A 25,191-nucleotide genomic window follows, 5' to 3' on the forward strand; every position below is an offset into this window, starting at 1 on the left:
CACACACACACAAAATGCACAATGTTTGTCCTCAGAGGACTGCCTAAAATGCGTCATGGGACCTGCAGGGTGATGTGACTCCCTTCTCATTGACCTAATCTAATTACCCATATGGACTGCCTGTCCTCTCTAACTAACAGACAAGACACAACATTGCATACAAAAAGACTGAGTGAGTGTTCAGAGACAAAAAAAAAACGTTGAAAATGGGGGCAATGGCCTCGTTTAATGGATGCCGGTTGCCAGAATGTGTACTGATAGAGCGTAAAGCTGATTAGAGGGCATCTACCTTCCAATAACATTAGAGCCACAGGGTTAACCAAATCTAATGGATTGATTGTTTGTTCCTCTTTCCATGTGCTTTAACTATCAACTTGGATAAATAGGCTCTAAAGCTAATCTATTCCTACCTAGATCGGTGGGGTGAGACAAAGAAGCATGTTAGGACCACCGCAGGAGTTTATCACTCTGATACAACGTCTGGCATTAGCAAACAACACTCATTTGTTATACAAGAATCAGGCCATGATAGTGAAATAAGCCAAGTCGAAGGAGGCCCGAACAGCTCCTGGGAATTCTGTAGGTTTTCGGAAATGTCACCTTTTGTCCTCGGCTCTTATTTCTTTAGCTAACAATTCTTTACCAGACACTTCTCTGATCATTCTAGACACACAGGAATATTTGTTTCATCTATCCTCAGTGTGATGTGGCTCTGAACCTCGTATTCCTTACATCTGGTTGCTTATAATGTTGAAATTAAGCTTATCGAGGAATTTAAGCTTATTATACTGCGACAATTAGGTTGCTTAATATGCATGTGAAATGATGTAGCATTTTAATTAACTTTGTATTTTGCACTAATGAGCTATTGACTTGCTGTCTGGTCTTACCAAGTGATGTTTGTCCCTACAGTATGCAGGTACGTTGTGGTGATTTGTTATGTGTTTTTGTGTTTCTTCACTGTGTGCACTCCTACCCGTCTTGTCAGTCAGTAGATAGACCAGCCGACCCAGTTCTTCAGGGATGGTGCTGGTTCGAACGACGGTGCCAGGGATGTTTTCATCTTTCATGATCATCCAGCCGTAGGCCGACTTCCCCATGTCCAGGTTAACACGCAGGCTACACATAGGAACAAAAAAAAAAAATAGTAAGCCTAAAATAAAAAAGCAGCACATCTAAAACAAAAACTGAAATGAAGTTCAGGTCCTATAAATGTATTTGTGCTATGTAGAGAGCTGGAAAAAAAGCAAATGAACAACTTCTGTTTCAAAGCAGGCATAGAAGATTTCAATTATTTTCATATTTCTTTCCTGTGCTTTTATTTTTTTTTTCCATTTTTAGACCACATGTGATTATTTGGTTGTGGTCACAGAATAACAGACAACAAACATCAACAACTCTGTTTCAAAGCATGAGAGAGTCACAGAGCAAACAAAATACCTGATGGGGATGATGTAAGAGAACAGCACGACAAATCGGAACAGGTTGCGGAACCAAGGACCCACAAACCCCTGCAGCGCTATCATGACAACAGACAGGACCACCTGGGCCAGGAACAGGGCCTTGGTGAGGCGGTTCAGCTCCAGGTCCAACAGGCCGACCTGTAGGGACAAGAGGTCAGAGGTCAGGATGCACAGGTCTTGGAAAAAGGTAAAAGGGCAGATATCATACTTTACAAAACACTATGATGAGACCTGGATCAATTAGTAATTTTGCAAATACTTTTCATGATTTATTTTAGCCCATGTGTGAGTGCCAGAAAGTTAAGACAATCAAAATTATCAATTATCAATGTGACCTCACACTAACTTTTAACTAAGGGTTAAAACAAATAAAGAATTATTTGTAAACACAATTTGACCAAAGTCTATACATGTTTGATCCATTCTATACTCTATAACTCTACAACAGTTCACACAATTCATAAAACTTTCAATATTCAGTACAGATTGCAGAAAAAAAGTAAATCTTATTCCATTTCTGACAAGTATATCAACTTATATTTGTGAAGAGAAGACTCTTTGTTACGTTCCCATCTGCTCCCAAAAGCTTACAATATGCCCCACAGGGAGAAAAAAACAACAAATGAAAGGCATTCTTCGCTGCAGGCTTTTATCATGCAAACCGTGTGTACAGCATAAATGAGTTTATTGGTGGCACTTTTCTTGTGGTAAACCACAAACTGAATTATTGTCATGCAGCTCCTTGAATTCAACAGAAGGTCAAAAGGCTTCAAAAATAGAGAAAGTTCCCATATTGAGATGGCTCTCTCTTGAGGAAAAAAAAAAAAAGGGTCAGAGTTTTCTTTTATTTTTCAAGTGTATCTCCCAGCCAATGGAGCATGTGGGAAAAAGATGTCAAATAAAGAAGCGCCCTTCCCCTTTCTGGCAGGGCTCACAGCAAAGCCCTGTACACAGAGGGCTTTCATCTAACGCACCACGCTTACAAAAACAGCAGAACATAACATCTCCGCTCCCTCATATAAAGGAGCTGCTCTGAAAAGGAGGGGAGGGGGCACACACATATAAAAAGCAGGAGAATTCCTCTGCTGCCTAAGCCCCCACCAGCCCCATTCCCCAGAGGACTGGGAGAGCTGGGAGACCAGTGTGACTGATTTATCAGTTGCTGTTAAACTCCCAGTAGCAGAGTGCGGAGAAGGGAAGGGTAAGGGGAGCGGGTGGGTATCTCCCCACCCCGGTGCCTCACTACATGGTTCATGGTTGAGCTATTGAGAAAAATAGGGGGTTTGGGTGGATTAAAATGAAGAAAAATTAAGACAGAGAGCACAGTGCATGCCTGAAAAGCAAAGGATCCCCTTCTGCTTGAACAATGGCCGGTCTAAATTTTCCAAGGCTTGCCGAGGATCAGATGAAGTCATTATTCATTCAGTCAAGGGGGGAAAAAGGACTCAATTACCTCAACCTAAAGATGCTATCAATGAATAAAAGTGCATATTTTACTCCATTCATCCCCAAGCCATTAAAAGTGAAAGGAATGATTCGATCTGCCTGTGCGGCTTGTATTTTAGCATGTGTGTGAAATCTGATGAAGAATTGCAGTCCCGGGACATGAATATTCATCGAGTTAAAACCAAAGAATATCAGGAGTTCAGTCAGTGAGAAGTGTCTTGTATAGCGCTTGTGACACAGACAAATCAAAGAAGTCAGGAAAATTAACATATACCGATTCCTAAAATTGTGGTTAAACTATTTTTCATTTGTTTTCAGGCTGTAACATCGTTTGAGAGGCATCTGAAGAGACCGGAGTATTGGAAATTGGATAAACTTCAAACAGTCTTTGTTGAAGAACAGGCTCGTCAAATGACATTGTTCCGTCTCTTTACTCAGACAGAGGTCCGTCTAACAATATTGAGACAAAGAGTGAATCTTTGCCTGACGTCCTGTCAGATAGATCAAGTGCAGGCATTGTCCTGGCCGGTGTCACAACAGATTATATGAGGCCAAAACGTTCTTGCGACTTTAGCCGCACTGTATCGACTTTCTCCCCCAATCTCCAGTCTCCATATTGGCACTTCTGACATCATCTCCTTGAAATATTGAATTCCTCTCAGCTGTGGAGCTTACACAAAACACTGAGCCCCCGCCGTTCGACCGGCCACATCAGCGTTCTTATTAAAAGACACCGGTGTCAAAACTGTGCTGCGGCAGGAAGGGGGCTACGTTGTGCCGCGGAGAGCTTTACAACAACAGACCATTGTAGGTGATAACTTTGTGTGTAAATGTCATTGCATGGCAGAGATAGTCTTGCACCGTAGCCAAAACATCGCCACTGAGATCTCGCTGATGCCCGCCTCTATCAGTTGACCCGTGTCTATCTAGTCTGACGATCTTCCAGGTAAAATCTTATATTTAGAAGCAAATTTTCATTAATCTCCTCAATCTGGGGACAAAACGCTCAATGGGGATTCTGTGGGATTAACTTTCTGCTGAAAATGTCATTTAAATCCTCGGTTAGTTAATTTCCCTCTTGGTTAATTAGCAACTGGCGCCGACCTTTTGCATTGACAGGTTCAACTTTATCTAGAAAGTCAAGGTTAAAAAACCACCTCTCCATAGTGATTGATTAGTGATTAGAGGCAGGGGAAAGGAGATGCATGAAGGGAACTTTGTAGGGAACTTTGCAGATGTTTCTCTGTTTTTACCATCTGCAGCTTTTGAAAATCATTTACATTTATGCTAGCACTACCAAAGTGGCCTTTAGTATTTTTATGTTTACCCATGCTTTGGGAAATAAATGAATTACTCTCAGATGTTTGAACAGGGTATAAAATGAAGATATACCTCATTACATGGCACTTTTTTAATTCGTTCATTTTTCCCAAAAAACAATGCAAATCAATCAATTAAGTGCCAAGAAAATAATAAACATAAAGGCGGTGTTACAGTATTTTGGTGAATCTGTGTGTTGCCAAGGATGTGATTTTTCAGATTATAGTTTTTACAAAACCGACATACAAAACTGATTCTGTTCTAATGAGAGATGACTGTTTTCTTTCTTGTTTTTTTCCTGCTTTGTCTTGCTAATCACATCCCTGGTTATTCAGAAAAAAAAACAAAAAGATTATCCTTTCATTCAATGCATCTGCGAACAATAACTCTCACAAATCATAGAACATACTCTCTCTCTCTACAGAAATACAAAACAAAAAAGTATTCACCTTGTTCTTGGCATAGGACGTGTTCAGTACACTTCTGGTCTCTTTGCCTGTGTAGATCACCACCCCTATCACTGTGCCTGCCAAAGAGGGAGACAAGGAAAGTAATGCTGCTCATTAACTCCCCCACCCCCCTTCCACACACACACACACACACACATACACACACACACACTCATCTTGGTCAAGTAAGATGAACTGCATGAGAAGAAACACAATAAGGCTGAGCTGAGGCAGTTGTCTCATTGCCACTCAACCCAACAGACAGGGGTTTAATACGCTTAGGCTCCCAGGGCCTTCAGCCATCCTATGGAAGCTCATAAAACCTGATCAATACGCCACCATCTTTATTTGCCGATTCATTAAGGTGGCCTTATTACAAAGGATTAATGAGTCATTAATATTAAATGAGCTTAATGGGAGAGCAAGGGTACTAATAAACTTAAATACAGCCCTTGGAATCCCCAAACTATAAAAGTGGCAAGAGAGAAAGTTAAGAATGGGGAGAAAACTAAACTAGGAAAGAGAGAGAGAGAGAGAGAGAGAAAGAGAGAAAGAAACAAAGAGACAGAGAGAAGAGACAGAGAGAAGAGACCAGTTACACAACCTGATGAGAAAGGTAATGAATTGTTCTCTTTGACTTCTAACTTCAGAAAAATTGGAACAATGTGACAAATGGTATGTGGCACAGCATGCAGGAGGGCTTTCATTTAAATATGCCAACAACTAATTCTCTTGTCACAGCTGGACTCGGCCTCCTAAGACAGTGGATCCACGGTGATCCAGGCCATTTAAAACGCCCAGAACGCCACTGTAGAGGCTATCAAGTGTCCGTCAAGGAGAGGCTTGCGGGGGACAATGACATTCCCAAGCAGAGATGATGTAAGGGGTCTAAGTCAGACTTTGTGTGTGTGTGTGTGTGTGTGTGTGTGTGTGTGTGTGTGTGTGTGTGTGTGTGTGTGTGTGTGTGTTCTTCTGGTCAAGGTCAGGCCGGGGGGGAGAGGCACACCGCAAATCAATGGTGTGGCCATCGCTGGGAGCGTCACAAACACTCTCAACTGACACAACCGTTTCTGTGGGGAATCGCTTAGCTGGAACGAGGGAGGATTACCTCAACTGTACATTTCAGAGAGTTTTTCCAGTTCAAGCGTGGATAGCCGTTTCAGACCAATCCCAAACACCAAGGTTTAATGTCATGGGTGGAGGCATTAACACAACTTTGATATTACAAGGGCAATCACAATGGTGCAGAAATACACTTCCAATTTACTGATACACATGGTAGAAAGACAACTGAGGTTGGGTTTCGAAAGCATTTTATCAAATCTGAATCCAGTATCGAATCCAAATCCTTTTGAATCCCTTATCAAACCTTTTTATGTAATTTTTTGGGGGGGGAAATACAAAGAAATTTTCAAAAACACAGCACTTGTTAACTTTTACGCAATGCTGCGTTGATAAGTGCTTATTCATCGCAATTTGTTTGCCCGCGCTTTTCACCGCTTGTGTCGATCCGCCATGTTGACAAACGCACTGGCAAGTGGGGACTGAGGATGTAGGTGTATATGACATCATCAGGGGGGACGGGGGATTCAATAAGAGGATTTATTCGACTTGGGGATTAACGAATCCGGGTATTTTGCAAACTTGGAACCAGTTCCAAAACGGAACCGGGTAACGGATCCCAACCCTAACAGAGCCTCACATATATTGGACAGAGAAAGCCCAAAACATACAATGGGCAGTAGACTATACATGTTACTCTACATATACACATTCAATATTCTATAGCTGTGTGTGGCATCAATACACTACGGCTACAAGGCATGGCACCAACTGGAAAAAACCTCTTATCTCAAGTCAAGATGTAAGCAGACTTGAAATGAACACAGCTGTCATTCACTTACCAGATGCAACAACTGTGCTGGCCCAAAGAGTGTTTTCAATACTCAGGCTCTCGTGGATCTGGGGGTCTGCGTCTTCCTACAGGGGAAATGAAAAATAAAAAATACAAAAACTTAACAAATGGTAAGTTAAACTGCTAGTATGAAAGTGTCAGTATCTTGGTGTCTTTTTTGTTTTGTTTTTTCCTGTTGTGCATGTACAGTATATCTAAGTAGGCTACAGTTTGACTGCATTGTCATTGACATTTCATTTAGTGAGCTCAGTATCTTGTCTTTGTTCAGGCACTAACGTCTAACTAACTTACTCTACTAGCTATGATAACATTAGCCAGCTATTATACTGCCATCTGATTATCTCTTCCTTTGTGAAGCAAATATAACATACAGCCACTTACAAATGAGGTACTTCTTCATAATATGTTGTAGGCTACGTATCAAACTTTGCCTTTATATTCAGAACCTGTTGGCACTGCCAGTGTGACTCAAGTGAGCACTAATGGTTTGACTAACACCATGTGCTGCATCGTAGGTGCAATGTATTATGGGCAGTGTAGTTCAAAAACATGCTTTCAGTTGTGCAAACTTCAATGATGAGATATGGAAGGTTTGAACGTTAGTGCATCAAACAGGAAAAATATTTAAAACAAAAATTTACTAGGATGGCTACCTGAGGAAAATCAAAGGACATGTTTTTTAATGGTCGAGTATTTGCAACGCTTGTAAATTTGCAAATGTGTTGATTTCAAACTGACATTGATTGTTTAGATTAGTAGACTTTAATGTCCCTTAATGGGGCAATTTCTTGTGTAGCAAAAGCACACAAAAAAACACAAAAAAACAAAAACAAGCTGCTGAGCGCCACAAAGCAGCGTCCTAGAAGTGAGAACTAGCTGGTTGGAGGAAATACCTCAATGTTGTGAATTTATTTCTACAATCAGCCAACTTCTAATTACTACCAGCATGTAAAGCCCCGGAGCAGACGTGAAAAAAATGAACACTAGGAAGCAATGAATTTTGCTTTGAGATAGTAAAAGGCAATCAATGCAGCTCAATGATAAATTCCCCCAAAAATCAAATGAATATTGAGGTTGAACCTGATTTAGGCTTTCACGTTTTGATTTACATCAACTGTGAGGGACGCATGCATTGATTACAGCAAACTCTCAACTACATTAAATAAAGATGTGATCAGGAACACAAAAAAGGAACAATGGAACTAGTTTTGATACGATTGCAGCTGCAATGATTGTAGCATTATAAAGTAATGTTAGGAAAAAATACAATACACGTGTTGTTTAAAATGATGATTATGTTAATTCAGGCAGAAGTGTGTTTCTACAAGCTGGTTTTAATGTATTTTTGAAAACAACAGGAGCCTATGAAGGAAGCTGGGCAAACCTGCAGTAGAACAGACAATAATCGCTTCTGACTGTGGCAAATACATCAGTGGGTTTAGACTTTTCATGGGCATTAATGGCGATAGGAAAAACCCCAAATCACACAGGTGCTATCTTTTTAAGGCTTTTATGATAAAGATGTATTCTTTTATGTATCAAAATGTCTAGGTGAAGAGTAATTTATTATATGAATTGATTACAACTTTGGTGGTTGTCCATTAAGCTTTGTTGGGATGAAGGCCGGCTTATTTGTGGAGAGTGGTTATTTATTTATTTTTTTGTTATTTAAAGGCAGTTTTTTCGCTGACCACTTGATGTCCTTTAGCGTGGGGGGATGGTCATCGTATCAACTGGTTGGAAAGGAGTCAACTAATTATGACTAATTATGTGCCGATTGGTAGCTTATATCACACACCAGTGGTATTGTTAGTGCCAGTATTTCTCAAAATCTAATGTCTCGAAATTATGTGGGAATGATTATTGATGTTAAAAAGCTACACATAGAACCCGTTAAAGTAATTTTCAATAAAGCTGGTTAGTTTCATGTGTTGAGTGATATTTTCAGCTCTGTATATATACTGTGGTATTTTGTAATGTGCTTTTAAACCCTGTCTACAAACCAAATTTCCCCAACAGGACAAGATTTGAATTGAACTGAACGAAACTCGATTGAGAATGCATGCAGCTTGACCATGGCCAGGCTCCACTCTGTGCCATTAATTTTCACAAGCACCTGACACAGTAGGGCCTACTGCAGCAATACAGTGCCTCCTTTATCAATACTTTCACTAGATTTGGCATGGCAATAGAGGCTCCTTTTTAAAACAGTATAGAGAGTGAGCGTAGATGAGATTTCAGTGATAAATAAGCCCCTGGAGAGCCTCTTGTTTCACCCTCCCCCTTCCTTATCCCTCACTCTTAAATAAAGACGAATGCTGAAAATGGCTTGAGTCAGGATTGCAGAGTCAAGGCTCCAGTTTCAGCTCAAATTGCCTGCCTGATATGATAATTATGATACCTAAGCACCCACATCCTGTCAATCCACTCAAACATGGGAAGAGGTGCATGAAAAATAAATGGCAGGTTGCAGAATGCTTGACCGCTCTGACATTGGCATCATACTACGGTGTTCATAAGTGCAGAGGGGGTCTAGCAGAGAGCATAGAAACGAAACCGGCATATCCGTCTCAAGGAAAAAAAAAAAAAAGGGAAAAAGAAACCCTCATAAATAGGTAAGTTCATTTGCTGCGGGTCTGTGGGAACCCATTTTTTTCCCCCATCCTGCTCAGACTAAAAGCACACGCTATGCAAAGGAAGGCCGCGGAGGATGAATGAGCGGAGGAAGTGCTCGCTCACTAAGCCTGGTGTGTGGCCAAGAGTGAAGACGGGCCACAAAGCCTCCCTTTGTACTGGAGCTCTCCTCTCCGTGGGGGCTGCGCTAATCTGCTATTAATAAAAAAAAAAAAAAAAAAAAAAATCACTGAGCAACAAGAGGGGATGGATGGAGCTGGAGCTGGGAGGACCTGCCTGTGATGTAAGAGGCATTGCCTGCTGGAGATAACAACAGGCCCGGATGGATACACAAGTTCCCCATTGTTGCCATTTGTCAACACATTACAGTGATACGCATCTGCTGTGTCAATCTTAATTCCTTTCATGGAAAACCTGCGTGCGTTTAAGATTTTGTATGTGAGTCATAAATATGTCAACGAGCTACTCTACCCTCGTGAAGTTTCCCTCGAAGCTGTGGATGTCCAGCTGAGGCTTCTGGGCGTAGACGTAGGCGCTGATGGAGAAGAGGTCCTGAGGAAAGGAGACATGACAGATAAGGAGAGATAAAAGCCTTCAGTATTGACCAGTGAGTGCAAAATTCAAACACAATCTCACTTAACTAAATTGTCCCAGCGAGTGATTCTCTTAGCACACGTGGGTCGAATTCTCACACCTATTTTTTTTTTTAGGATAACACTGAAATTTTGTCTGGGTGGTGTGGTTACAACCCTTGTACTCTTTACTATAGGATGTTTTTAATGTTTGCAATCTATATATTTAAGCTAATTCTTGTTGCATTCATTTTAAGATGCTTTGGATAAGAGTGTCAGCTGTATGCCTAAAGTCTAAAGATGTCTTTTCTCCATGAAGGTTATGTAAAACCTAATGTACTGTACATGTACTCTCTTAATGTAAAATAAATTATGTTATGGGTAGTAATGGAATGGGAATTACATAAATATGAGGAAGGTGTTTGAATATGAGCAAAAAAAAAGACACAAACCTTCAAAGAAGACAATACAATAAACAATAAACAAAACAATGCAACATCAGCCTCCAATCATCTTTTTCTCTCAGTCACTCAAACAAGTTAAGACTGCAGCTATGACCTGTCAAGCATCTAACACCAGCCTTTTTCCCCATGTGGAACAAAATTGATTGTAAACATTAAATTATTCAGGCAGGCAGGCAGGCAGGCAGCCTCTGCAGCGAGCAGGCATCCCTCAGTCATGCTCAGATAGTGTTCTCCTGGTGAGAACATGGGCAGAGCGGTTAAGGAGGAGCAGGGGAGATTATTTTACTGAGCCCCCAATGGAGAGTAAGGTTGCTCCAGCCTTTTACAGATAGAAGACATGGAGACACGGTGGAATCACGTTCGGACACATGGGCCTGGCTGATGAGCTTAGACACTCAAACGGACTAGATTTCTTTAGTAGTGGCGATCAGATATTGAAGAATGATGATATTAGGGTCTGAATGCAGTCAATGTTCAATGGGAACAGTGTGGTTTTGAAACTTCATAAGGAAGACAAAAACACATCTAAAACATCAAATGACACGCCACTCAGATTCGCTCTATCATCCCAGTCATCAGATAACATAACTATATTACTCAATATGACTTCCTCTTCAACTATGTGATACTGATAAATCATACTAATAACACAAAAACAGATTCTTATAAAAACACATGGGGTCATGGTTAACAACTGTATCGATCCAGCACATCGCTATTTACTGGATGTTAGTATGACCTCATGGCTTTGTATAAATCCAAATCGCTAAGTGCTATTGAGGAACTGAAAGAACTGCTGATACTGAGTATTAAACATCAACTGTTTGCCAAAACATACTTCTGACCCGGTCCATTAATTTTAACAAACTATAGACTCCAGCTATTGGTTTGAGCTCAAGAGTCAAGAGTATGTCATCCACTTTTCTCCACTAGATCTAACATCCATCTATGTGTGAAAACAATCACACAACAACTGATTTGCTTTGTTTCCTATACTAGTTTGGGAGAAATTCTCTACAGATTCTACAGATACCCTATTTTAGCAAGGTATCAGTCGTAAATCTAGAATGGTGCATCCCCGAGTTGAAAGGATGATAACATGGCAACAGGTTTGAATAATGACTAAAAAGGAAGACAACCCTTACCATCCTCAAGCCTCTAGAAACCCAATATGGATGCTACAGCTCAATCATCAAATGACTTGCTGAAACTTTAATTCTGTGATCACATTAAGTGGCAACAAAAAAACCCATCAATTCAACTTAAATCTTAAGTGTTGAGTATCACCTCCAGTTAAAGGAAGCTGCTGTCAGGTCTAGATTGTTCCTGCTGTCTGTCACTGGTGATTAGGTTTCCATTACAGCACAGACGACTTTGCTTGATGAGCAATGCTTTTAGTGATAACAGAACACTCATTCACTTGTTTACTCATCCTTCATAGCAGTCGGCTCACTTGTTGCCAGAAACAGAAGCAAGTTCGATAACCTAAGAGATACACTTTGTCGTAACTTATCCGTACCCCCAGCGCTGGTAGTCGCTGTGTGCAGCCAACAGCAACTTTCAGTTTCCAGTCCGTTTCTCCGTCCAGCTGATCTGTTCTGATGAAACACGAACCTGGAAAATAAGCAGAGACAGAAAAGCTATCAAGTCTTTTGTATATTTATTATATGTTTTGCACTGAAGGTGAGGTCTTGCTGTCGCTATAATCAAAATTGCAATATGAACTTAAGCAATTTCCAAATCGTAGAGGCTGCAATTCATTGTTTAAGAGAGAGTTGCGTCCAAAATGGATTTCTGAAAAGGTGTAGTACTGCGGGTAATCTTTGCTCCATGAATCAAGTATAATATTGGTGAAAACCATTCATCATACTCAAACTCAGTAAATCCTGCACACCGACATCTATTTTGTTAACAAAATTAAACAATTTTAAAGTTTTGAAAAATGTATGACAAGAAAAACTGATATGAATCGCAGTTTAAATCGCAACTGCAATATTCTGTGAAATAATCACAATTTGATTATTAGTCAATATCTTTCAGCCCTATTCTGAAGTAAATCCCTCAGATGTCTCAGAGATTAAATATAGCATATCGCATGCTTCAAAGTCCACATTTCTGTATGATACATAATCATAAACTGCATAATTAAAAGACATGTACTATGCGTAAAAAAATGCTGTTATAATATAATATGTTATAATTAATTGACATAAGCCAAAGTATGCCACCAACGCAGCACAGTGGACAATACAGAGCCTCTGTGGCTCTTGTGGGCGCCGCAAGGCCCAATAAACGCTCAGCAGTCATGACCTGTATTGATCTGAGGTAATATTACATATGAAACTGATGGATGAGAGCAACTATTTGACAGAGAGGGTAAAGGGCAGCTATAAACGGTCCCTGGAGGGTTAAGTATGATGGAAAACATTACCATGAGGAGGATGATTCATGCTTTCCTTCCGCTGCAATGGCAGTTCTACTCCTCACATAACACCATGAAATGTGTGTGTGTGTGTGTGCATGAGTGTGTGTGAAAGACAAAGAGTATGAGAGTGTGTGTGTGGGTGTGTGAAAGAGAGAGGCGTGTGTGTGTGTGTGTGTGTGTGAGGCATAAAGACATCAACAGCTCCCTGCCAAGCATATTGGCACATCAGAGATTGATGGAAATGATGTCCTCAGAACATTTCCTCCCAATGCCCCTTAGAAAAAGAGCCAGGATCTGACGCGGCTCATTGATTAATTGGAATTTACATCATCAGTCACTGAAAGAATGTGAGATAAATCATATGAATCACAGGCCGCCTTGATCAGATGATGTCAAAGGACGGGAAGTGTGTGGAAAAAAAGTCATATTTCTCACTCAACTTAGCTTGACACAGTCTGTTACAGTTCCTCAGGGGACACAATGTTCGTCACCATGTAGCATTCAGTCTATTTCTAAAATCATGTAAATCAAATGGAAGATTGCACTGCTGTGGTTTCTGTGACCATGTATTCTTTCTACATGCATTATGGAGTGATCTGCTTATGCTTTTCAAGATGTTTTTGTCTCTTTTTTAACCTTTATTTATCCATTGAAGGGTTTTCAGCACTGCCATGCTTCACATCCATACAGTTACACAAACACTTTCTCTGCTCACCGGTTTTCTCCGATGTTCTCAGGAAGATCATGTCTGCAGGAATCCTTTGGTTCTACAAAAGGAATAAAAAAAACAAAAGAGTCCAAATGGTGGAATGTCACTGAGAGTAGCGGCAGAGGCCGTTTGAATCTTCCTGAATAATTGAACAAGGTCACTACCTTGACCAGGGGGTGAAGGAGAACCAGTTCTCTAAAGTCTATCTAACACACAGTAATGGAAATTTAACTTGTCCACTTGCCAACAGCAGCTAGATTTCACCTTGGCTGGGCTGAAACTCAAGACCACAAGTCCAACAGGTGAGTGGGATTTTCATAGTGCCAAAAGTGTATTCTCAGTATTCACAGCACTAGCACAACTGGGATAACATTGTGTACTGTGCATTCAAATCCAGTTTTAGTGTTTAGTTATTTTGTCTACCTCAAACTTTTTGGTTAATTATTCAGAAATCCTATTTTTTGTTGTCGAGCAGGTGGGCAGAGCTGTAGCTGATGCACACAATCACGAATTTGAAGAGAGGCAAGTGCAAAGGTTTACTGAAAACTTATTTCCCAAAACTGCCAGAACAATCAGGGAAAGAGGCAATGCTCTTCATGTTAACTTAAACCCAAGGAGAATGAAAGAAGAATGGGGGGTTAGCGAGGTAAAGCAGTGGTAATTCTTCATTGACAAGGATTTTGCATTGCATCCATTCACTTATCAATGCTGAATAACTCACTTTAAAGATGGGGGAGTCTAGTCAGGGCATGCTTCAATACCAGTAATGCATGGGGTTGTTGACGTTTTAAAATAACAGGTTATTGTATTTAACTAGGCTACAATGGGATTTACAATTTTGCCTCTTAATGGCTTTTGATAATGCTTAGGCTACAGTAAAGTGTAGGTAATATATTCAAAATTGTCTATTGCCTATGAAATAAAGTGATGTTATTATGAAATTTTACCTGGAGGCCAAGAAGTAGATATTCAGGATATATAAATCAAATAAATGGCAGACTACAGGCTGATAAACATCTAGGATCATAACATTTGTAGTATGAAACTCTGGCCTGCACCCAAAAGTGATCCCTTTTAAATCCTTGCATGCATCTATAGAAAATACTAAAGCCTCACCTTCTCAACAATGATCAGGTCTCCAACTTGTATGTCAGAACTTTTCACTTGAATTTTCCCTGTGGAGAAAGCAGATTTGATGAAGAAAGATGTGAAAGACTCCTGACAGACAGTAATCCTAACTTCACTTTACAGGCACATTCAAATTAGACTGACTAATTCTTAAGATGTGCTCAGAATTTTTGAGCAGTGGTGAAATAAAATGCAGGTATTGATTTCTGGCCCTTAAAAATTACGCTGACTCTTAAAACCACAACCTTGTTTTTCCTATTGCTCTTCTCTTTCTCCCTCAATTTCTGAGAGATTGATTACCCTGGCCATGCAAATGTAATACCCTTCTGTTTTGATCTCTGGTCTGAGTCATAGACAAAAACAATGGCACATAGGGTCACTCTCAATTATATCCACTAAAAATCCTGCTTCTTCTATTGTGCACGCAAGCACACACAACTGTGTATATGCACACATGCACACAGGGTGTGAAAGGTACATCCTCCGCCACAGTCACAGATATCACACAAGGGGATTTACCACACATTCAACAAAGGGATAGATCTTAGATCATACAGTCTTGAGAAATTGGAGAGAAAAAAATCAATGCAATTACAGCGAGAAGAATGACCTTTGTTACAAGTGTAGATCCAGTGGAGTGTCGTCTCTTAATTGCATGGGGAAAGCTTCACTATACACCGAAATATCCGTTACCATAATGTCAGCAATCGGTTACAGGCATGAGGAGGAACAGGGATAGATTTTTTTTTTACCCCCTCCCCCACCTCACCTCGCACTGTGAGCTTGCTGTAGAGTTGGGAGTTCATCTCCTTGTCCCGCTGGTAGCGCCGTGCTTCGTCCACAGCCTCTCGCACCATTGTAACGGCTAACACAAAACCCTGGGTGACAAAGAATATCACAACACAGATTAATCATATCCATCACACCATATGAAAAGTGCCTTACAAAGCTCCAGTAACAGCAGAACCCACTGACATAACATATAGAATACAGATTACACACAACAAAAGTACATGCGTCAATTTGTGAAATGTAAACAAAAATTTGAGACATACTAAACTTTCCGTTGGATACTCAACAGTCAGTTGTTGAAAAATAATTACTATAGTAATAGTTTACTCTCCAATGAGGTTATAGGAATAAAAATGTTGTTTTCCGATACCTCTTCCTCTGACAAACATGGGAAATACGTTTTCAACAACTTGACAGTTAGTGTAACAGAAAGCCAGGTACTGTGTGTCTCCATGGGATGACAGGATGACTCAAACATTGGTTAAGAAAATATGTGGGTGATGTTTTCCTCGCATGTTGATATTTATCAGTCTATATTATCCAAAAAGTGCATAAAGTGCATTTACCAGAGGTGCCCAGTACGTGTACAAGTAGCCGATTTTCAGCGATGGCACAAACTGGGAGCAGGCCACCACCAGAAAGTAGAGGTTGAGGAAGAACTTGAACTGCTGGTAGAGAACCTGAGAGGGGAAAGGAGACAGGGATGCAGCGAGGTGAGTGAATATGTCAGCAAGGTGAGTCAAAGACGACGACAGCTGCCAGGGAAGACAACCGGGACGCAGCCAGCAGTCATAACAACAAAGCAGGCGGGATGGGTTACATGTTCCAAGGCGGAAAAAAGATACAACTTAATGCTGTTAACTTTACATTAACCTAATGGAAACTCTGGCACTTTTTGAACTTCTCTTTCGAATGACGTTCAGGGTAGGGATTTCACTTGGCAGGGTAGCTTGGTATAATGTCAGGGGGCGGTTACTTCCTGAGTGTCGCTGAGTGAGGCTAAAAGACACTCAAGACTGATCACCACCATAATGAATGAAGCAGGAGAACAAGCCCATTCTCCCCGATAGAACTTGGTTGAGTTGGATTCGATCAGATATTGTTTCAGGAGGACTTCTTAGATCGCACATACCAAAGTGCCACCTGTGATGTATTGAGGGCACTTCGCTAACAGAGGGACTTTTTGGCTTCTCTAGTGCTGCCGCTACCCCAGAGGGACCTTTAGTAGAAAGCAACAGGCTATTCATCTAAGGTCAAATTTTGAATAATGTTTGCAATAATGAGAGTCTAGCATCTAGTCACAGATTATCAGAGACAATGGGATCAATGGACGATGCTCTGTAGTTAATGAACTCCCTGACCTTTAGGGAAAAATGCACACTGCTAAACTCAATTTGTGTGTATTTAATAATTCAAAGTGGAGGGAGAAAAACAGAGGCGTTTGGCTCGCTATCGATGAGAATATCTATGTCTCTAAGAGACAGTTGACATTTTATGGCTTGGGCAAAAGGTGGGCCTCTTAATCATGGAGCCATTTGCTTTTTAATAAGTAACTCTGATGGATCTCTAATGTCCCCTACAGAGTAAACCTTCACCTTAATGAACGAAAGGAACAGTTAACAATTAGGACAGATCCAGTGCATACTACTGTACTTTACAAACTATTAATCTGTAAAAACATCAACTTATTTTAAGTAGAAGTAAAAACAGTAGGAACATATAGAGCCCTAAGTATATAGAATCAACAAAGCCATAACTACTGTATACGGAACAAAGATAAGAGATTGAACCATTCAATTAAAATTAGGAAGGATGGGTAGCTTAGCACAGGCTATGGGTCTAAGCTGTTCTCTGAAAGCCAGCTCACCCCAGGCACAAAGGTGAAGATGTTGTACTTCTGGTTCTTGATGGCGTTCCTGGGGTATTTCTCTTCACATTTCTCGGGGCAGCCGAGCCACACCGTCCTGGCCTTCAGCTCCTTCTTCCTCCGACACGTATGGGCCAGGCAATCACAGCAGCTGAGAGGGAGAGACAGCAATAGGTCAAATGTTGTTAAATCTAAGCCAATATCAGCCACTTTGACAGATAACCAAACACTATTTGGACCTATTCTATTCTAAAAACCTAGTTGACTGGTAAAACAGTGAAATTTGGAGCTTGTATTCTACTCTAAAGACCTGAAAATAGACCTGAAATAGTGAATGTGGCTCATGAATTTTTGGAATTTACAAAGCACTGTAGCCTGCTGTAGAAAAAAAAGTAAATTTCCGTCCCTGATTCTGCTCCAAATTCTTGTTGATGTTGTTGTTGATGTTTTATTGTTACTGTGTATGTACGTATGTTTGTGCACAAGGGACCAGATTAATTTCCTAAATGGATAATAAAGTTAAACTTGACGTGATAAGAGTCACAGGGTTGAAGTCCGGGAGGAAAGTGAGTACACTGAATGATGATGAATGAAGGAACTCAAGTAAGAAAAGATGTCTTCAATTAAAATGATAAGAAAATCATCGGTCTTCTCATGCTCTAGAGAATAGTGGCCAATGAGCTGCACAGCTGTGTCCTGCTCCATCCTACAGTACTTAGTCAGTGTTAATTAGATCTTGAAGGCTTCTTTTGACACAATTTTATAAGGAAGCAGTTTCATTCTAGTGCTTTAAATGATCTGAAAAGGTTAGCAGCTCTCCAGGAGGGAATTCCCATGGCAATGCTGTGGGAGTCAGACACTTTCAGAGCTGCACAAGCCAGTTAACCTCAAAACCCAGACACACTGTATGAAGATGTTTTGATGGCATGATGTGCTGCACATTTGTCTATGTCTTTGTTAGTTTTACCTCAGATTGATTCAGCAGCACTGCAAATATCATCTGTTTCCTATGTATTTATGTATTTTATTATGCTGTCATTGTTATGAGAATTAATCAGAAAAAGAGATGAGAGGGTTAGAGGGTAGACTCATATTTACTTTAGTGAACACTTTCAAAAAAAGGATTTGACATTCTATCAACCTGCTAATGGTTAAGTTGGGGTTTATCTAGTATATCTCCATGAAATGCAAACAGTCTAGTGTGGGGGCAAATTACAATCAGAGCAGCTTGATGTGAGCCTGACCTAAACTGGCACCTGGGGGGAAAGAGGGGAGAATGTCAGTGTATACCGTCATGCTGATCGCCTTGGCTTTTCCACTTTTTAAGCAAGTTGGCAAAACATAAAACAAAATAAATCAACTTTGGTAAAAAGTCTTGTTTATATTGGCCTTGATGTTCGTGGTCTCTATGCACCCCGAGTCCAGATTCATAAGAGCGATTATTTGCGCAAATGAATGCTATTCAAATAATATGCCATTTGAATAGTCAGGGCTTATTCAGCGTGAATTATTTGTGTTTTATAATCCCACGCTAAGCACACATAAAATTACTGGAAAGCATCAAACTGGTCAGCTGTGAAAAATCCGATTTGTTCATTAGTGGGGGTGGGGGGGGAATCAATATGCAGCTTTAACTGGAGATGCATCACTAATAACAAAACGACACTGAAAACTGAATATTCCATGAAATTTATCCAGCAATAAAAGTTACTTTTTGGGCACTGAAATGCTATATAAACATTTGTTTACAAATGTTATTACACCAATGTGCTGGCATAAACAAATATTCCTCTCTTATATTTAGCAAAAACGGGCATTTTAAGAGGACAAAACCTGTCAAATTAATCATTAGCTGGATAAACCAATTCTGTTTGACCTGAAAATCTTTTTGGACTGATGGTGCGCATCGAGGAACTCGACCAAAAAACATGCCCTTATCCTCTCTTTGCACTTCATGCACAACTACCGGTGCGTTTGAAATCCAAACTGATCATCATTGACATACTTACTGACAATATACACTACACATGCACACACATTTACAGAATGACAATACGCAACTTTCAGAGTGCATTAAAGGTTTGAATTGGAGTGTAATAACTCTAATCTATAGGCATAAAATTAGGTTACTTTGCAGTGCAGTAGAGTAATTTATAAGACTAAAAGCATTACACAACTGTATTTTTCTCTTAAAATACCTGACCTGGCAACGATTCTTGGACGCTACACTGAACATAAATTTTCTACTAAAACTTGAAGTGATGCCATTTGCCTTTTTACCATCTCCCCATGATTTGTTAGAGGTCTATGTTGTGGAGAAGTTGCAATTCATATTCATTTATTTTATCGAAAATTGTATACATGTTGTATGCAGTCTCCAAGAGTGTTTCATTGGGGAATAGTGATTCCTACTTGTGATTTAGTTTGGTTTTCCCCATCCCTGAACCCAAAACTTGGTCTTCACAACAGACACCTTTTCTGTCCCACATCTGATGCAAAGGCAAAGCTGGCATGAGAATTGTGATTGGTTCAAGAAATAACAACTCTCTTGAAAACTGTGTTTCTCTTGACAGTGGTTCCACATTTTTTTCTCAAAACTTTTCTCCTGAGCCAAGATAGAGTTAAAACAAAGTGAAGAAAAAGGTTCAGCTACATGAGACTATGTTGTTGACCTGTATGTGATCTCTTAGGAAAGTCAATAAATAAAACATGTGAACAATAATGAAATGTTAGACTAATACCTGCCACAGAGGACTTTCCAGCCCCCCAGGAGGAACCACCCAAGGCCTCTGTGCCTCTGGTTGACCCTGGCCCGGGGCAGGGTCTGGTAGTCGCTCTCATCGTTCTCAAAGCCTTCCTCTGACATCATCAGGGGCATCTCATCCAGGTTAGAGGACTCATCTTCTAGAGAGTATCTGTGAGGAAAGAGTACAGTACAATATGAGGAAACTGAGCTTATCAATAATGGAATAACCTGGAATTGTGATAGCTTGTGGCTACCGGTGCCCATTGTTTTGAATGAGGAATGAGAACATGCCAATTAAGGTTAGATTATGGTACAAATACAGCAACTCTTCCACCCCATAAAGAGCTTGGTGTGAAGAGAAAGCACAGTCCAAAATTTTAGATGTCATGGTATTCCTTTGAGGTGAATGAAGATAACAGCACGTCACGTCACCAAAAAAGATATGTGTACACGCTAATGATTTCCCAACTAAAACTGTAGGAACATTTTAAGTTTTACAAGTTTCTCATGTGTTTAATCTACATGGATTCTGAATTGTACATGTTCTACATACAAGCTGTGCGGCCAAAGCCTGGCAAATTTGGACATTTCCAAGGTGGTTCACTGTCAAGAATGAAAGAATGTTCTTCATAGCACAAGATGTGGCAAATCTATTAGGTGGGAGTGAAAGACTGAAGAAAAGCCTAGATTAAAGCTAGTTAGAGCGGTTGGCTCAGTTCCCCTGTCAGTAAGTACTGTAGAGTATACCTCCCATTCACATCACTGAGCCATTTTTAAAGAAACACTGGAAACACTCTTGAGAAGCACATAATGTCTTATTCATGAGGCCCTTCTAAGGAATGAAGAAAGTCTGCAGCCTAACAGGGAAAGCACACACAGCCTCACAATATTGGCAAAGTCACCATAAAGAAACAGATGAGTAACTAGTGTAGTTTCGTTTATTTGCACAGTGATACCACACAGAAGCAAAGTGATAAATACTGTATTATGATAAGAACAATGCAAATAGCCAAATAGTGTAGGAGAGATAAAAAGAAAAGGGGTTTATAAAAACTTCTCACCGCAAAACAAACAGAACTCAAGCTGACAAGCAAAGACACCTGAATTGGATAACGTAATCTAAATGAAAATGATTTTCTAATACTGCTGTGATGTTTGAATCAAGTGAAAGCCTACAGTCCTCCGTTGCAACAAAGCTAAATGTGATAGATAGCCGACTGTAAACCCAGACCACAATGAGTACCAAAGGGGATATCAGGTTCACTATAAGAAGAGCTGCTCTCCTGGTTACTGTAAAATCAACGCCACTCTCCATTCTGCTCTCATGCGGCGGCAGCCTACCTTATGCTATTCTCTACCTGCTTTTTAGGATGTCATACTCACACCTAGATTGGTTCTATATACCCAGCTACTGAAACTGAAATTTGTATTTATAATTTTCCCTAAGAAAAAATATATAATAATAAAGCCCATTTTAGAATAGCAGAGCTGCTGGAGTTCAGTGTCACTCTGCCCTCGCCTAAAACCCATTGCTCTCTCTCTGTAGGTTATAACACTATTTGGAAACTGTCTGATGAATGGTCAGTCATGCATTTAAGCTAGTATTTGCCAGCTAGAGTTAAACTTGCAGTGAATTTGTTACCCTACATAACCCCAAGCAGAATATCACTGAAGCAAATGCGTTTCACTTTGTTGCAGTTCAGACACAGCTTATATGCGCTTGGGCCGAATGTACTAAATACACAAAAGGAAATTGTTGCAGGTAAATAATGATAACAATCTAATAATAATCTATCTCGCCATGGCTTAACCTTGGATAAAGGTTTCAAATGCATCATAATCAGCCAGAGGTGATATGGAGAACTTGCTTTTGGATGTGGAGAAACACTGAAAACAATTCTTCATTCAAGTGTAGTCACAAATATGTATACAATATGCATAAAGTGCGAATGAATGACCCAACAAAAAGAGCAATTACAACTGGGAAAGTGGGTATTTTCTAATGACACCCAAGTTGCCGAGATGTGACATTTAGGGGGCGGAGAGGATGGAAGCCGAGTCAACAACTGAGGGTAAAGGTGACGTATTATATTATGCTATTGCCTCGAATTGTATGTAAAAAATTTGTGCTGTACAAGGAGCACCTGAAGGCAGCATAAGTAAGACAGCTGGTATCCATGTTCATCATTGTTGTTTTATATTTCTGATTCAGTGCATGTGTGTATCTGGACCTGTTGATTTCTAAAATACAAACAACTACACTATGCAATAACAAAGTCCTATTTCACAAGTTAGACAGGACAATACGCTGACCACTAATGTAAACCAGCCAATTACTTCAATTTGCACTTGGCCCATTGCCTACTTTGCTTCCCTATCAATCACACTTTTGCAGAGGTTTATCCGGCCATTAGCTAGAGTCAGATAGTTTGGCGTGTGCAAAATAGGTTTTATCAGGTCTGTCATGAGGCAGACTAACTCTGCTTCGGTTGCCTGGGATAGACCTTCTGCTTAAAAAGAAATGAGAAACCACTTCATGATTTGAGATATTTACCATTGCACAGGATTTTATGTTACAATCAAATAAACTCTTCAGCACTGAGTTTGCAGAATAAAATCTGATATAAAGAGGATGTGAGCGAAGCTGCCTACTTCATCACGTATTGTAGCATTATGTTGATCCAACACAGTCATATTTTATGCACCACAACATTAACATTCATATTTGATCTATTTCAATAGATAAAATATGAATTGGTATTTGCAAAGAAGTTTCCAGACCAAAATACTGGTGCCACCAAATTATCTGCTGGTGCCACCTACTAACAGTGTGTAGTCTGGAGTCCAGGTGAAGGGGACTGACCTCTTCCACTACCATCAATCAAATCTAAATCCTAAATGAAAGCCTATTCCAACAAAGTTTTGCCAACAGATCATGCTTTTTTTCATCTAATCATACAAAAAAAAATACATCATCATAACATAAGAGTCAAAGAAGGTAGCTACTGTAGGTTACAAGACAAATGTCAAAACATGCAGATTATTCAGTGATGAATGTTTTAGGGTAATCTACACATAGGGTCTAAACATGAAACAAAAAATGCCAACGACTGATGATGAAAAAAATAAACTTATCCCAGTTGTAAACATAAACACATGTCTGTAAGAGACTGGAGACTCAAGCTTACTTCACTTAAATTTAAGTATACTTGCAGATGATGCACAGATATGAGCGGTTGGTAGGCGGTTGCAGCCTGAATGGTCTCTCAGCTGTACATGAATGAGCGACTTGTATCCGCAAAAAACATGGACATGTGAACAAGCATAAAACTAGCGTCAGGGGGATTATGAGCTTAAGACCAACCATTCACAGTGGTTCTCACTGATGCAGCCCTACAGAGCTCATCATGGCAAAGCATAACATGCAAAAGCCGGTGCAACCTGGCATATCTGTTGAGAGTTCCTGCACATTTAGTTTGACAACCAAAGAGATAATAATAATGCCCTGGGGATTAAGAAAACCCTCAGTCACGTAAACAATCTGCTATCTATCCTAGCACAATGTGTGGAAATATGTACTGTGAAAAACTCTAGGTTGTCAGCATGGCTCTGCATCAGTATCACCAAGATTATTTCCTCTCCATTTACTGTACTTAGTGATTCTGATCCCAAAGTGTCACGAGATTTAGTGTCATGTGATAATGGATTGAGTGAGCTGTATGTGTGATGTAGTGTGTGCATAAAGTGGTAAACACCAAACTCAACTTCAAACTAACAACTTCAGTTGACTGTTACTGGACACAAAGAAAACCCCCTGTGATGTTGAGTATAAGGAGGTGAGGTGGGCCTTGTGGACAAAACTTTTGCTGGTCCTACGGTAAAGAGGGGTGTGACAACAGGGGGGCCTATTGGTTAAAAAGACTGAGGGCCTGGGTTCAAACCCGGTGGCAGAAAACACCCGCCCTGCTGAAGAGTCCCTGAGCAAGACACCGAATCCCTACCAGCTCTAGGATCGCTGCCCTGGCCCTGCAGTTTCATCTCCCTATGGAGGGAGCAAGCAAAAAGAGAATTTCCCTACAAAGCTCAATAAAGTATTGCATTATTTCTTATTATTAAGAGCACGAGAAAGGCCACACAGCATGGTGGAGGTGTTTCCCGTAAGACTGTGGTGGTGGCAGAGAGTGCTGGGCTAGATAAACATCTTCACAACACAAAAACAGCTGTTAAAATTATACATTTGTGGTGAGCTACCACGAATATATCTATTTATACTAGGGAAACTGCGCAGTAACAGTGACTGTTACCACATCCTATCTTAACCATATTGCTGTGAGCTAACTACTCCTTGGCCTCTGAGTACCTGGTCATGCGCCTAGTTCACTTCCTGCCCACTCCTTAGGGCTTTACAAGCTCATCTTCGTCCAGTCCTACGGTCCAATCAGAAACATGTACAATAAGCTGGTGGATGGTGACTATATGAAACGAAACTTTAACGAAGGGTGAATAACTTAGTTGAAATCTTGAAAAGAAAACAGAAGCTGTCATGTGACTTTAAAAGGCAGTGGGACTGAGCAGTGCAGTGCTCAGCAGAATCTTTCTCACTAACGTATGCTAACTAATTTAGCTCACAAACTAGTCACAATATGTGTTATACTGTACAAGTATTCAGTGGTAGATGTGACGTTAGATTCGTTGTTAGCTTTATCGATAACGGAGAGAGCAACACAGACCAACTGTCAAACGAGACGAGGCAACAAGGGACCTGTCAGTGTCGTTGACAACAGCAAAGCTAGCACAAGCTAACGCCAACAGCCACGACCCATCAAGACCCAGCGAGCAAATGTCACCGAGCCGGCAAATTGAAAATATCTGACAAATAACCGCTTCTTCAGTTCGCGACCGAAGAAACAGTCTAGCTCCTCCATACCTTGAAAGTCTCGCTGAGTTATAATACGGGATTTTTTTCGAGTTCTGCCGCACCGGGTTTAACGGGATGCTGTCAGCCATCTTGGCTGGGCAGTACACATCCTGACGTCACACTCAAAAAAAGGAGAGAAAAAAAAAACGTTCGGGACGTATGCCGCCTTCAAGTGCTGTGCAGAAATACCGTAATTACGCATTTGGCGCACACGAACGACCAAAGTGGCAAAAAAAATGGGACTGGGGAAAGTGTGAATTGGCAACCCGAGTTGCCATGATGTGACAGGGGCAGAGAGCATGGCCTTGTCAACAACTGATGGTAAACATGATGTATTTTATCT

The 25,191-nt window shown here is 40.4% G+C and overlaps 1 protein-coding gene across 3 annotated transcripts in view; it reads right to left on the reverse strand.

Moving 5' to 3' along the window:
• atp9b (ATPase phospholipid transporting 9B) overlaps positions 1–24,937 on the reverse strand; it is a 44,975-nt gene extending 20,038 nt beyond the window's left edge. For all 3 annotated transcript variants that reach the window (XM_071535643.1, XM_071535642.1, XM_071535644.1), the window contains exons 1-13: positions 24,858–24,937; positions 19,926–20,099; positions 17,185–17,335; positions 15,884–15,997; positions 15,295–15,403; positions 14,514–14,572; positions 13,404–13,455; positions 11,783–11,877; positions 9,699–9,779; positions 6,583–6,658; positions 4,679–4,755; positions 1,441–1,601; positions 977–1,119 (exon numbers count right to left, since the gene is read on the reverse strand). In XM_071535643.1, coding sequence (XP_071391744.1) covers positions 977–1,119; positions 1,441–1,601; positions 4,679–4,755; positions 6,583–6,658; positions 9,699–9,779; positions 11,783–11,877; positions 13,404–13,455; positions 14,514–14,572; positions 15,295–15,403; positions 15,884–15,997; positions 17,185–17,335; positions 19,926–20,099; positions 24,858–24,937 — 1,372 coding nt within the window. The remainder of the gene's footprint in view (positions 1–976; positions 1,120–1,440; positions 1,602–4,678; positions 4,756–6,582; positions 6,659–9,698; positions 9,780–11,782; positions 11,878–13,403; positions 13,456–14,513; positions 14,573–15,294; positions 15,404–15,883; positions 15,998–17,184; positions 17,336–19,925; positions 20,100–24,857) is intronic.
• Positions 24,938–25,191: the final 254 nt, after the last annotated feature.

This window comes from Centroberyx affinis, unplaced genomic scaffold (assembly GCF_046629955.1).
Source record: "Centroberyx affinis isolate AG114_WGS23_722 - 3 ecotype Tasmania unplaced genomic scaffold, CSIRO-AGI_Caff_v1 ptg002746l_1, whole genome shotgun sequence".
NCBI lineage: Eukaryota > Metazoa > Chordata > Actinopteri > Beryciformes > Berycidae > Centroberyx > Centroberyx affinis.